Source organism: Euleptes europaea, chromosome 12, assembly GCF_029931775.1.
Source record: "Euleptes europaea isolate rEulEur1 chromosome 12, rEulEur1.hap1, whole genome shotgun sequence".
NCBI classification, from domain to species: domain Eukaryota; kingdom Metazoa; phylum Chordata; class Lepidosauria; order Squamata; family Sphaerodactylidae; genus Euleptes; species Euleptes europaea.
In genome coordinates, this window is record NC_079323.1 from 59,732,601 (window position 1) to 59,746,202 (window position 13,602).

The 13,602-nt window shown below is 42.5% G+C and overlaps 1 protein-coding gene and 1 non-coding gene across 2 annotated transcripts in view; both read right to left on the reverse strand.

The window, feature by feature from the left end:
* Nucleotides 1–13,602, reverse strand: part of RUNX1 (RUNX family transcription factor 1) — a 96,568-nt gene that overhangs the window by 36,827 nt on the left and 46,139 nt on the right. Inside the window, exon 4 of the mRNA XM_056858458.1 lies at nt 6,829–7,020. Within this exon, the coding sequence (XP_056714436.1) occupies nt 6,829–7,020 (192 nt within the window). The remainder of the gene's footprint in view (nt 1–6,828; nt 7,021–13,602) is intronic.
* Nucleotides 278–346, reverse strand: TRNAV-UAC (transfer RNA valine (anticodon UAC)). Its single transcript has one exon. It is a non-coding gene; the product is annotated as a tRNA-Val (tRNA).

Here is a 13,602-nt window from a genome sequence, read left to right on the forward strand (position 1 = left end):
CATTGGTACTTCTTAGCTCTAAATTGGACTTTTTGGTTTCAAAAGGATGTTGTTTCATACAAGTGGTACCCTGATTTGGGGCACTGGTGGTCCAGAAGAAAGCTGTGTGCATGCACTGTGCTCATGCAGCTTTGCTTCTTCATCTGCAACATATATGAACACATGAATCTTCCTTATATTGAGCCAGACCATTGGTCCATCAGTATTATCTATTCTAACTGCACTGTTTTCCAGGGTCTCAGGTCTTTCACACCACCTACTGCCTGATACTTTTAGTTGGAGATGACAGGGATTGAACCTGCAGTCTTCTGCATGTAAAGCAGATGCTTTACCACTGAGCCACTGCTCCTTCACTGCCAGCACCAATCATCTGGTGGTCAGGCAATACTTGAAAAGGAGTTGCTTTTCTCTCCCTCCCATCTAACAAGTAATCTTACCTATTACTTTTATGGCAAAAATAAGAATTGTTAAAAAGAACAACTGAAACATTTTTAGTAATTACAAGATGAACGAAAATTATCTAAAATTAATGTTCACTTTAAAAATTGTATATTTAAATATTTTTACAATGAAAAAGATAATTTAGGATCATTATTTAGCAAAGTGAGAAAACGAAATCTTCAGTGCCTAATAAATGCTTCTTTTTAACTGAATGTGGTTATACTTGTCTTGCCAAACCTTTCATGGTTGCCTAACATTCCTGAATGCACTAGAATTAACAGCTTCTCAACAGATCAAGCAGATTTCAAAAATTAAATATTAAAAAGTAACACTATGGAAACAATCTGATTGAAATTCCTTGTGGTCAACCCCACCAATGTGTTTCTTTGGTTCATGGGAACCATGATAAAGAAGGATGTTTTCCTGAAAACATGATAGTGTGGACCTTGAAAACATCTTTTAAACAAAGTTTTTTGCACCTGGGAGGAGACAAGAAAAATACTGGGGTAAACATTCTTCTTTTGTCCAGTATGCTGACTGTTGAATAATCTGCCTTGTTCTGTCAGCAAAATGGCATTCCAGTTACTTTCTTCAAAGTATTTGTAAGCATTTTTATTAACAAACATGGTCACAAGCTTTTAAAAATCATTTTAAGATACACAAGAATTTTGTTTAATATGTTTGGTGGGGGTAGTTTTATTTCTAATAGTTCTGGAAATTAATATTCACTAAAAACAGGATTAAATGTTGTATTGGTAGTATAAATTAATTTTCTTCAGTTTTTTGGTGTATGTGTGCGTAAAACTATATATCGTTAATTTTTTTTACCAATTAAGTCAGTATCCAAAGAACTGTGCAATCATTCCTGTAACCCAAAGGGGTGCTGAATTTGTCTTTTGTGAAAAGCAACTTTGTACTGATTGACAAATCACGTTGAAACTGACAAGAATTTCAAAGACAGCATTGCCAAATGACATGATGTGTGTGTGTGAGCTGCTGCTCAATGGGAAAAATATCCCACTTGGCACACCTTAAAGTAGCTCTTTGGAGCTCACCCTTGGGTTCTTCAGTCAACAGTGACAAATTTCAAGTCAGTGTTCATATGTGCAGAATATTACAACATCTTGGAAACCAAACAAACACCATTCTGAATGTGGAAGTGTTTTGTTACAGGTAAACAGAGTATTGAGCAGGGAAAGGAGGAATGGAATGTCAAGGGTGGGTGGGAGGGGGCTGCATCAATCTCTTTAGTTGCATGATGGACCTAAGAACACCCTGCCATTCATGCACTTCATGGCCTTGTGGAAATTCCTATGTAAGTGCATTTTCAAACAATAAAAAACCTTTAAGATAATGTGCAGTGACTTAATACCATAAAATTCAGCAAGTTTATGATGTTGTGTAAAACAGAATTGTTCAGGAGGGCTTTTACATGGGATGGCTAATCTCTCATGGCGCTGTTGCAATGTAGTGTGTTGCTCTATCGGTCTGCCAAAAGGGCTTGGGTTGGATTATGTTTTAATGATTTTATAGTCATTTTTAATGTAACCCACCTTGAGTCTGTTTAAGAAAGGTGGGACAAAATGTCTTGAATAAATAAATGTCTTTGTTTTGGTTGTTCCAGGGCTCTATAAAACATTCTTTCCTGCAGTTTAAGAAGAAGAGGATGGTATAAACACAAATGTTATGGGTTAACCAGGTGAGCTCTTGTGTGGTCAAACAAACATTTCGGCTGGAGCAATATGTGGCACTCCACCAGAACTACCTTCTGAAGAAGAATGTAATGCTGGCACAGGAATATGATGTGCACTTTGGCTCCTAAAAGTGCAATGCAGTGGTTACCAGATGCAATGCAGTGGTTGGTACACAAAACTGGGGGTGATAGAGAGCTGGAGGAACAAAAGGAGCCTAACAGAATGCTACAAGCATTTCTGTCACTACAGAGCCTACTGTATCAATTCAGCCGTACATGTATTATAATAAGATAGCAACCAGAAGGCAGCAAAACAAGATGGCCATCTCTCAGTTGCCTGGCAGGGGGGGGGGGCACTTTAACTGCATTGGCACAAGCCACACTGCTGCACGCGGCTCGCAGGGAATGTTGGGGCCTTTATGTCTGGTCAGTATGTTGAATAATTAAATCGCAGGTGATACTCATGCGCTGTGGGGATCCAAGCACATTTTCTCCTGCTGCACACTGGGGATCTTGCATTTTGCCATCCGCAATCCCCAATCCTTTGACACAGAGACAGCAGCACATCTATTAACAATAGAGGGTGCTGAGTAGAATGTTTCATTAGTGCCATGGACACTCCTTACATAGCACCTGTGACAGTTTCCTCTTAGCATGAACAACTTTTTTGCCTTTATTTTAAATTCTGAAGTGTTTGGAGGATGACTGTTCCCCCACCTGGACAACTTCAAATATGGAACAATTCATGATTACAATGAGGGCAGTTTTAAAAGCAAGTCTATCTTGTCCACCTGCCATTGTGTCCTGCCATTGTGTGAACTTTTTACCTTTCCTTATTTTTAGTTTTTTGAAAGATGTGAATTCCCATGAAGCACAAATATTCCAGTTTATAACAAATCATGCCATAAAACCTCTGTTCCTGCATATGCATGGGCCCCCAAGATGGGCCCACAAGAGGATGAGGTAGTAAGTCGTGAGGAAGAACTCTACTTAAAAACCTGGAGGGATTCTACCAGTCTGGAAAGACCACACTGACCTTGATGGAGCAATGAATGGTCTGACTGAAGCTGATAAAACAGCCTCATGTATTCAGGAAATGTGGAATTCAGTGTCCTAGCCTCTCTCTCCGTGGCTTTGTTTCCATTACATGTGGGTTTGATTTCATGCTATTTACTTACAGATATGACTTGGAAGATTTATTTTAAAGACATAATATAGCAAGACTGAGGCATACTTCAAGTGACCATTTATTCTGTCATTAGCGTTTCCAGGACAGCCTGGCAACCAGCAGGCGACTGGGGGGAGCCTGTCAGCAATGGCATTGATTTGAGTCTAGTAGCACCTTGTTGATGAACAAGATTTTCATGGCATATTCACCAGACTTTGACTCTTGAAAGCTTATTCTCTGAAAAGCTTGTTGGTGTCCAAGGTGCTACTGGCCCCAATCAATTCCATTGCTGACAGGTGTACGCTTTTGAGACCAGTCATAAAGACCCTTCATCAGAGCTTTGATCTCAAAACCTTATACTCAAAAAATCTTGTTGGTCTCTAAAGTGCTACTGGACTTCAATCTAACTGTTCTACTGGTGACTAACACAGCTACCGCCTGAAACAATGACATGATGTCACTTCTGGGAAACATCACAGTTCTCTAGGAATCACCAAAAACGCTATGTTAAAACCATAGCATTCTTGGCAATTCCTAGGAAATCTCATGGTATTTTTTTAAAAACATTCTCTCACCCCCAGCAGGATATGGCAACCCTCATCTGACTGGATTTATTCCAGCTCTATGACATTTCCTCTATAAAGCTTCCCAAGTCACCGCAATACACCGCAAATTATTATTTTCCCCCAGTATAAACATTGGCTTGTAAAATCATATAGACACATGCAAAAAGTAGTTTTTCAGACTTGAAAGAACAGCTACTCAGCTTATCCTTTTCTGCTCTGTGAGGGCTTAGGTTTTGAACTTTTTAAATGGACAGGTGTATTTTCCTTCTCATCTATGAAAGAAACCCAGAAGTCAATGATAGCAATTTATGAGCACTAACCTGAATGGACTTGCTTTCAACCCACAAACTGATTTCCGTTTGAAATTTAATACTTGATAAAAATAGGAACTCAGTTAAAAGAAAAAAAAAACCTTCAGCTTTTTATAAGAAATCTCTACAAGTATACAGTAGTTTAGTAGTATGACCATCTCTCCATTGCCTTCTTAATCCATAAATGTAGTAAAGGTAAGATCCTCTGCGCAAGCACCAGATCATTCCTGACCCATGGGGTGACGTCACATCCCGACGTTTCCTAGGCAGACTTTGTTTACGGGGTGGTTTGCCAGTGCCTTCCCCAGTCATCTTCCCTTTACCCCCAGCAAGTACTCATTTTACCGACCTCGGAAGGATGGAAGGCTGAGTCACCCTTGAGCTGGCTACCTGAAACCAACTTCCGTTGGGATCGAACTCAGGTCGTGAGCAGAGCTTGGACTGCAGTACTGCAGCTTACCACTCTGCGCCAAGGGGCTCTTTTAGACACCTATACAAAGATTTAGACACCTATACAAAACTCCACAAAACAAATATTTATTTTCATTCTAGCTAGAAGTAAATTTAATATAAATAATCTTTGTATAGACACCTATACAGAGATTATTTATTTAAACTTCTAGCTAGAATGAAAATAAATATTTGTTTTGTGGAGTTCTGTGGAATTTAGAATTTAGTGGTTACAGTTTTTTTGAGTCTTGTGTATTAAAATGCTTAATTAGGTTGTACACAAGTGTATAAATATTTAGACAAAAGCATAGCTATAAACCAGGAAGTTATCCCATCAGTTTCATAGGGGAGGACTTGACTGTGAAGATTATCAGTGCTATTTAAGAGACATGAATTAAGCTTTAAAGCTCTGGGCTCCAAGAGATTTGGGAGCAGAGCCTGGGGAGGGTAGAGTTTGAGCGGGGATGTGATGTCATACTGTCCACCCTCCAAAGCTACAGTTTCCTCCAGGGAACTGATCTCTGAGGCCGGGAAATCAGTTGTAATTCTGGAAGAATGCCAAGCCCCACCTGAAGGTTGATAATCCTATCAGAAATCTGAACAGAGCAATTTCTATTAAGTGCTGTTGCAAAAATTTATTATTGGATTTTATCACACTCTCCATATATCCACCAACACATAGGAAGTAATCTTGTTGTCATAACCTGTTTATCCAAACATTTAATATTTGGATTATTTGTCCAAAGCATTTGGATAGACAAGCTGTATTTTTATGAAGAACATAGAACAGTGTACAACCATCCAGAATTAAGGTTGTCAATGTATTATAATACATAGAACAGTTATTAAATAACTTTTTAGTTACACCTACCCAGGAACTTCCACACATTTCCCTGGAGCCTGAATGTGAAAGACTGTGGGGCTAATAACATATTCCAGGGAAAAGAAGGGAGGGGAACGTTAAGAGAAGGGAATATGGAGCTAAGAATCCATTGGAGGAATGCTTGCCCATCATTTCTTTGTTCCAAACCCATTGTTTTACATAACTTTTATGCAAAGGTCTTTATGGCTTATTTTTGTGCTGTTTAACTTGTGAGCTGCCTGCTTTAGGTCTCTGGACTGGCAGCATATAAATTTTCTAAACAAATAAATAAATGGACCCCCTCAGCAGCCCCCCATGCTCAGGGTTTAAAACACACACTTATCTGAGTTAAGGACCTACATTCAATTGCATTAACAGCGTGATCCTAAACAGAGTCACACCCATCTAAACCCACTTAAGCCAAATGGCTTAGAAGGGTGTACTTTGGCTTAGGATGGCACTGTAAAGCACTGTTCACTTGTCAGGTCTGTATTCTACAGTTCAAACAAATGAGAAATTGTTCTAAAATTAAAAAATTCAGTTTTAAACTACAGTCAGCCAACCTGTGGCATGATGTGTGAGCATCAACGGCAGCAGGGATTTTGTGACACACTTCTCTATGAACTCGACAGCCACAGGCCTACAGGCAGACCTGAGCTATCGCCTACCTCTGCTATATGCTGCTGTCTTCCTCTCAACGTGTACCCAAGAAGCAATATGGGACAGAGGAGCAATTTAAGTCAAAAAGCTGTCCAATAAGAATATGCATTTGTTACCACAAATGGCAGTGGTCCATGGTGTCCTTTTTAAATACTGGGTGTATGTTGACACAGCCCAATTTAAACACACTTTATACTTAACAAAGCAAGTCTTAGGACTGGGCTGTAATTCACTGAGTTATTTACTACTGCCTAAACAGATTCAGGCATTTCATCCATACCAGGATCGGTTCCTGGTTTTGAGGGTTCCTCTCCCCTCTTCGACCCACCACCAGCCACCCCATGCATGAACTCCTTCCGTTACCCCACCCACCTGCCTCCCACCGACCCGTGTGTCCTTCCCCTGTCTGCTTGTGAGCTCTCCCACTGCCCACGCTCACCCCTGCTGGAAGCCCTTTCCCCAGTGGCACTGGGCAGTGAGTGTAGCTGGGAGCACAGTGGAGAACTAGCACGTAAGTGGTGGGGTTGACTGCAGTGGGCCCTGCCAGAAGCCCTGGGCCCTTCTGCTGCCCCACCTCAGAGAACGCTGATGCTGGCCCTGATCTATGTTTTCCGTCCAGACTATCCTCACAGTTTCCTGATATTTGCTTTTATTTGGAATGGGGAACAGGTACTTACCCTGAATCTGGCTTTGAGGCTGAGGGTTAAAAGCAGTGGTGTGGTTCAAGGAAGCTCTTGGGTTAGGTGTGGGGGCTGGGTGGTGTGGGCTGGCCCTTATAGCGGTACGACGCAACTGCTCCAGTTCACTCAGACGCTCTGAAAAGGACAAACTCCCAGGCTTTGTCTGCTCATCTAGTTTCTGACGGTGTCCTATTGCGGGGGTGAGGGGAGAAGATGAGAAAATCTCTCATTGACATTCCTCAATGTATTGATAGGTACACAGCCCATTACAGAAAGTCAACAAATATTCTGTATTGACGAGGAACAGGAAATCCTCAATCCAATGAAAATACCACTTAGTTCAGTGGGAAGTACATTCTTTGTTTCTTTATTTTATTTAGAGTATTTATATCCTGCCTTCCATCCCAACCAGGGCCCCAAAGGTGGCTAACAACTAAAAACATTATAAAACAAATTAAAAACCAGTGTGAGATAGAGGTGAGTGTCATTCACATATGGAACTTTGTGGGACTCCGTAGGTCAAAGACCAAGGAGCTTAGCAACAGCCAAGGAGCTGGCAATCTCGGACTGCAAGCAGAGTCTTACCACAAACTACATGTAGCTATGTTTTGTTCACATTCTTCACTATTATAGTGTCAAGAAATAAAGACTCACTCAGGGAGTCTAACTTGGCAAAACAGATCTGAAGGCTCTTGTAAAATGAAAGTGGAAGGACCAACCATCCATGTTTGCAGCTCTTTCGCTAAATGTAATGCAGGGTTGTTGGTAACCCACGCTGAATGCGCTGCCTGTCACGTCTAGTCTCAAGTTTGGATTGTTAGCCTGCAAACTGAATTGCTACAACCATCTAAGTTGAAAGACTCCCACACTTCAGCATCCTATAGTTTAGGAGCAAAGCAAAAGGTAAAAGCACCTGAGTTTGTCTTCCTATGCTAATAAAAATTATAGTGGAGCTGGACTAGTTGCCAACCCTGAACTCTCAACCTCAGAGGGGCTACTTGCTGCCTCTGGAAGAGGTTCCTCTGTGAGTATGGTGATGTGAGGAAAACAGCTACAACAATGGATCCAACTTTTTCCTTTATACTCTGAGCAGCATATTTATTTTCATCTTTGTTTCTCAACATTTTTACTTTCCTGGTGACCCATCACTTTTTCAAGCCAGTAGAGCAATATCCTAGTAATGCTCAGGAGCTAGATCTGAGACAATCCACTACTTGTGACAATATGGTGTGAAAACACATCAGATAACACCAGAGGTGTTCTGGCTCCTGAAGGGCAGGGCATGAACATGTTCTTCTAGCCTTATTTTGTCAGTTTTCTCTCCACCAATTCCTATGACCTTCTCTTACATCAACGAAAGCTACTGTACTTCCCAGCCCAATCTTTCCTATTTCTTTTCAACACTGCTGCAGTCGCTAAGGGAACCAGCATGGTGTAGCAGTTAAGAGCAGTGGGACTCTAATCTGGAGAACTGGGTTCGATTCCCAGTCCTCCATATGAAGCCTGCTGGGTGACCTGTGCTAGTCCCAGTTCTCTCAGGCCACGTGGAGGCAGGCAATGGCAAACCACCTCTGAATGTCTCTTGCGTTGAAAACCCTACGGGGTTGCCATAAGCCAGCTGTGACTTGACGGCATACGCACACACATAGTCACTAAACTAATGGGGAGGTCTTCATTGGGGAGAAGTTCTTTTCCTACAGAACTTTTCTCCAAAGACATCACAAGACTGGAACGTCTGATGTGCAGCAAACTCACTGAAAAGCCACCACATCTCACTCTTTTTCCCCCCCTCAGGCTTTTAAATAGAATCTGAACACATAATTGCCATTTATTTTTCACCTGAGGCAGATCATCAAATGAAAAGATAATCCTGTCTGAAAAGTTAAGCATGTCCTCTTCCTCTGTAGAACATTCTTTCACACAGCCCTACACATTTTCATGAAGACAGAGGACTAAAAAACAAAACAGTCTAAGAGGAAAATGTACACTTAAAAGCCGTGCCTACTAGCTGCTAAAATTAAATTTTATAAGTTGTGTTGCAGTTCCAGATTGGAGTCTCTCGGCTTCCTGCTGCCAGGCCCTTTGGGCACAACTGAGTGCATCTCAGATTCCACACTGAGCTATAAATTATCACAGGAATGAAAGGGGGGAAAACAGGGTATCTAGAAGTGATTTTATCGTTACACCCATTAGCCCACCCTGCTTCTCTCCTGCTGCTTTTTAAAAAAGTTTCATCTGATATTTTTGGAGTTCAAATGCAAAAGTCCTTCTTTCATTTGTCAGCAATGCAAATCTGAACTTGGATTCAAGACACTTGACTTGAATGCAAACACTCTGAGTCACGCAAGCTGTGTACATATGTAAAAGGTCTTGAACATAGAGATTATTTTCATCCTCATGGCCTGGACACCATGGGGCCAGGTTCGAGGGTGATGACTGCTAAGTCTACCGTCACACCAAATAGTTGCACTCAGAAATTCAATTTGGAAAAAAAAATCATGCATTCCATTTAGCACATCTGTGCAGTGCCTTCCCTTTGGGTTCTCTGTCGGGCAATTTTCAATGTGTCCTTGAAAACTGTTCTTCTCTGCTGTGTAATTAACCTAAAATCAATTGAAATGTATAGGAGAACTGCATCCCAGGGCAAACACACTGGGAAATAGTAACTGGCTGCTGCCAGTGAGTACACAGAGCACAAGAATACGAGTGCGGGTGGCCTGGACTGTGAGCCCATTGCCACAGTGTAGTCCATTTACATCACTTCAGAAATAAAATGGCAAGGAACTGCAGGGGGGCAATTCAGAAATGCCGCATCACATAATTTCTCCCTTCAAGATTGTATAAGTGTGGGATCGTCTCTACTTTGTGATAATAAATCTGGTCACAGAGGAGAGTGTATTTACATCCAACATAAGCGCTCAGCGGGGCTTGAGTAGGCTGATTTCTCCCCCTGCCCTATCCCCCTTTAACTGACACTGCTCTCAACATACCATTTCTCCTGGAACATACTAGGCCTGCATACCTGGAAAGCTCCCCATTGTGCAGCTTTTGTGATCCATATAAGGACCGATCTGTTTAGTATTAGATACAGTGATCTTTCTTTCTTGACTCATGACACTGCATGTATGGGAGGGAATTATTTGGGGTTGGGATACACACTACAAAGTTGTACTTGTCCCAGAAAAATGAAAGCTGCTTCCGCATGGAGGGCACAAAAATGGAAGCGGCAGCAGTGAATGGTGTGGAAGCAGGTGGTAAAAACAGCAACACATCCCCATCTTCCCACACTGCTCCCTGCCCCTTTTCCTCTGTTGCATCTGTGCAGAAGTGCCAACAAGACAACCATCACTTTACGGCCCCTGTGGCATCCCCCTCCCCGCTTTCCTCTGCCCAGTTGAGCAACAGTATAAAGCTGCACTGCAATTCAGCTGTGATGGGTGGGGGGGGGGGAAGCCTGATGAAGGGCTAATGGGGGGGGATATTAACCTTAGCTTCACCATTTTAAAGGTGTAGAGTAACTCTGTCCCCCTACCAGGATGGGCTGCAGGAAGAAGGTTCAGATGCTTGTTTCTCCTGCAGCCAGCCTGAGGGTTCCTGTTTAGCTATATTTAAGGGGGGAGGTTTTGCCCTATCATCTGGTTTATCAGGAAAGAATATGGGAGCCACACATGTCGAGCCAGGATTGGGCACAACATCATGTGAATGCTCCAGAACAAAGCAGGGACTTCCCACTGTCCACTCGGAGCAAAATCCCCAGCCCTGTAAATGCAGCACAATAACAGACAATCCACATTTCATTTCCATTGTGGTAGGCATTTCTGTGTAGGAGGTTTTAAACAGGAGAATCAGCCCTTAATGGTAGATTATTTGTATAGCTATAGCCTTTTCCACATACAAAGCAAATACTTTTTCAGTTTTAATTTATTCATCCTCACCATTTTTCTACAAAGGAGGTCATTATTATCTTTCCCCCCCTAAAGAGATGTAAAACGGATGCAGGAAGAGCTGGTGGGTTAAGCAATATTTCTCACATCCATGCCCTGTATTGTGCCAACTAGACCAAACTTGCCACTTAAATAAGATAAATATTTGGGTGGATGGGGTGGAGGTATCTTACTTGCAGTGCTTTTAAATCAAAATATGCTGCATAATTACTGCTGAGATGCTTTATCATTTTAACAAGAAGCTTCATGTCGCTCTTTATGCAAAACTATCTCCTTACTGTAAGCCCCAAAGTTGGTTATGAAATTAATCTGCTCTGTAGCACTGCCCTGTCCCCATTCCCCCTGCCATCAGGCTAATGACCAGAGGCTTCTCAGAAATCAGTCGCAGTTCTGTAGTCACGCTGTTTGGGAATAGTTGGCTGCTGTACTGAGCAACACAGCTTGCGTACTTCTTGTGTACAAGGTGCTGAAGGATTCATCTCCTCTCCCATGAAGTTGTTTGTCAGTTGGGATCGATACTGGAGGCCCTTTAGTGGGGATCTCTGGTTTTGGAAGAGACAAGTGTCTCTCAGGCAGAGCGCCTTTTCTGCACCCTAGAATTCAACTTGAAGGGTACTCCAATGTGCAGCCCAATAAAGAGTTCTGGAGAATTTGAAAGCTTGCATCCTGCTTTGTGTCATGTTTGACTGGCCAAGCCCATCCCCTCACCCCAGATATCCAAGGGCTGACTAAGGTTCAACAGGGTTAAGGAGAAACACGCCTACACGCTCAGAAGTACTCTGATAATTTAAAAGGTTATAGTTTTAATGTTAATATTTATATCTTATTGTATGTGTGGTGGGGTGATGCACTGGGCATACAATAGTCATGTGGCTCTTTTGGTTGATAGTAATTGCAAATGTGGCTCTTTGCAAGCCATGGAGTGTGTACCACTGAACTAAAGATGTCACACTGTTTGATGTCTACACTTTGACTATGAGCAAAAGTTTTCTTTAAAAAATACTTTCGGTGCATTTCTCTGCACAAGCACAGAAATATTTCAGTGCACAAGCTTTCCTCATTCTATGTACGTATGCACCAAAAGACTTCTGCAGGTGGACAAAGTTCTGTGAATACATCTTGATTTTTCCCTGCACAACAATCTTGCATGAAATGCTGGTAAATAGCTGTCCCAGATGTAGAAGCTTCTCCCTACATTCAGAAGACAATCTCTGGATTGTGTCCATTGTTGCTGGTCATCATGCTGTATTTTTGGAGGGTCTATCGCTCAGAACTATTATGAGCTCTTTGGAAATGAAAACAGCCTTGGGAGAGTTGAACCCAGTCATTAACCAAACAGGCACTCCATGGCTGAAAAGGGCCTCTATTCCCCTGCTTATGCCCTGAGTCATCAAAACTTTGCTTAACAAATGGCATGGTAGAAAGAAAAATGGATTTTCCTACATTGAATATTTATCCTTAAAACATGGACCAAAATAACCCTTCTTCTTGTATTCAGACTATTATTTGATGTTGCTTTGAAAGAAACATTTTTATATTTAGAGGCTAGAGCAGCTCAGCATTTTCTCTTTTAACTCACTTAACAGTCTCTCCACTGTAAAAACACTTTGTTACGTACAAACAGGGTTCCAGTTTGCTGAGAACTCTTATGTTCCTAATGGTTCTGCTTAATCTTATGTATGTTATGCTATTTGCTTCCTCCCCCCCCCTTTGCAGCTGCAAAGAGATATAGTAAGGTACTGTACAGTATTTTGAAAGCAGATCATCAGAGAAGTTTCCAAACTGCAGACAGGCAGGTTATTCTTTGCCTTGTTTTCTTTGGCTTCACGTGAACAGCACAGAATGAGTCAAACAGTATTAACTTTCAACAGCGAAGTGGTGTGGTCAACCAAAACTGTTGGCGGCTAGATTGCAAAGATAGGTTCAGCAGGTAACAAAAAGCAGCACAGAATGCCACATGTGGGCAGGAGGAGGCAAAAATCAAACCATATGCTAATTTCTGTTAAGCTGGTATTATTGTCTGTTACCTTTTGGGTTATGTCGGTTGAGAAATATTATCTTACAGTTTCTAGCCAGTTTGTAGGGCGAAAATGCACGGTCGCTTTAGCCTCCTTTATTCCCTGTTTCAGCCAGGATTCAGCCAGGATCGAACGCACATTCGGCAAAACGCATGGGTTTGATCCTGGCTGAATCCTGGCTGAAACAGGGAATAAAGGAGGCTAAAGCGACCGTGCGTTTTCGCCCTTAAAGACCAAATTAGATTAGATCTCCTGAATTCAACTCAGGATACTGTTCAACTCACAGGGGAAATTTTCACGGAGATTTGCTGCTGTTTCGACGCTGATTTGCGTCGGAGTCAAATTTTGGTTATTCACTGCAGATCCGGCTTTTCCCTGATAGAGGTATAAAAGCGGTGTTATGTCAGTGGCAAACTAAACCACTTCTGAGCCGTACTTTCCAGTAGAACCGCATTTTGTTGCTCGGATGCCCATGAAAAAATGTTTGCTTCGGTTCCGCTGTCCCTCCCCGTGACGTCTCCTTTCTCCTCCCCCAAGAACAGTGATTGGCTGGGGGAGTTTCGTGCTCGGACAAGAATATCGTCCCTTTTGCTGCCTGCCTGCCTAGAGCCCTGGCACTTCTCTCCCTCCGTCCCGGAGGCTGGCGGGCGGGCAGGCGGCATGCCTTCCCCGCCCCTTGCCCAGGATGGGCCTTGGAGCTGGGCCCAAACCTCCAAGCCCAGGGGGACGTCGGACGGACGGCTCCAGGGGGAGACCGGCGGGGCCACGCCATGTGCTCCTCGCGCGCTGGGGGTGGTGGTGGTGGCAGC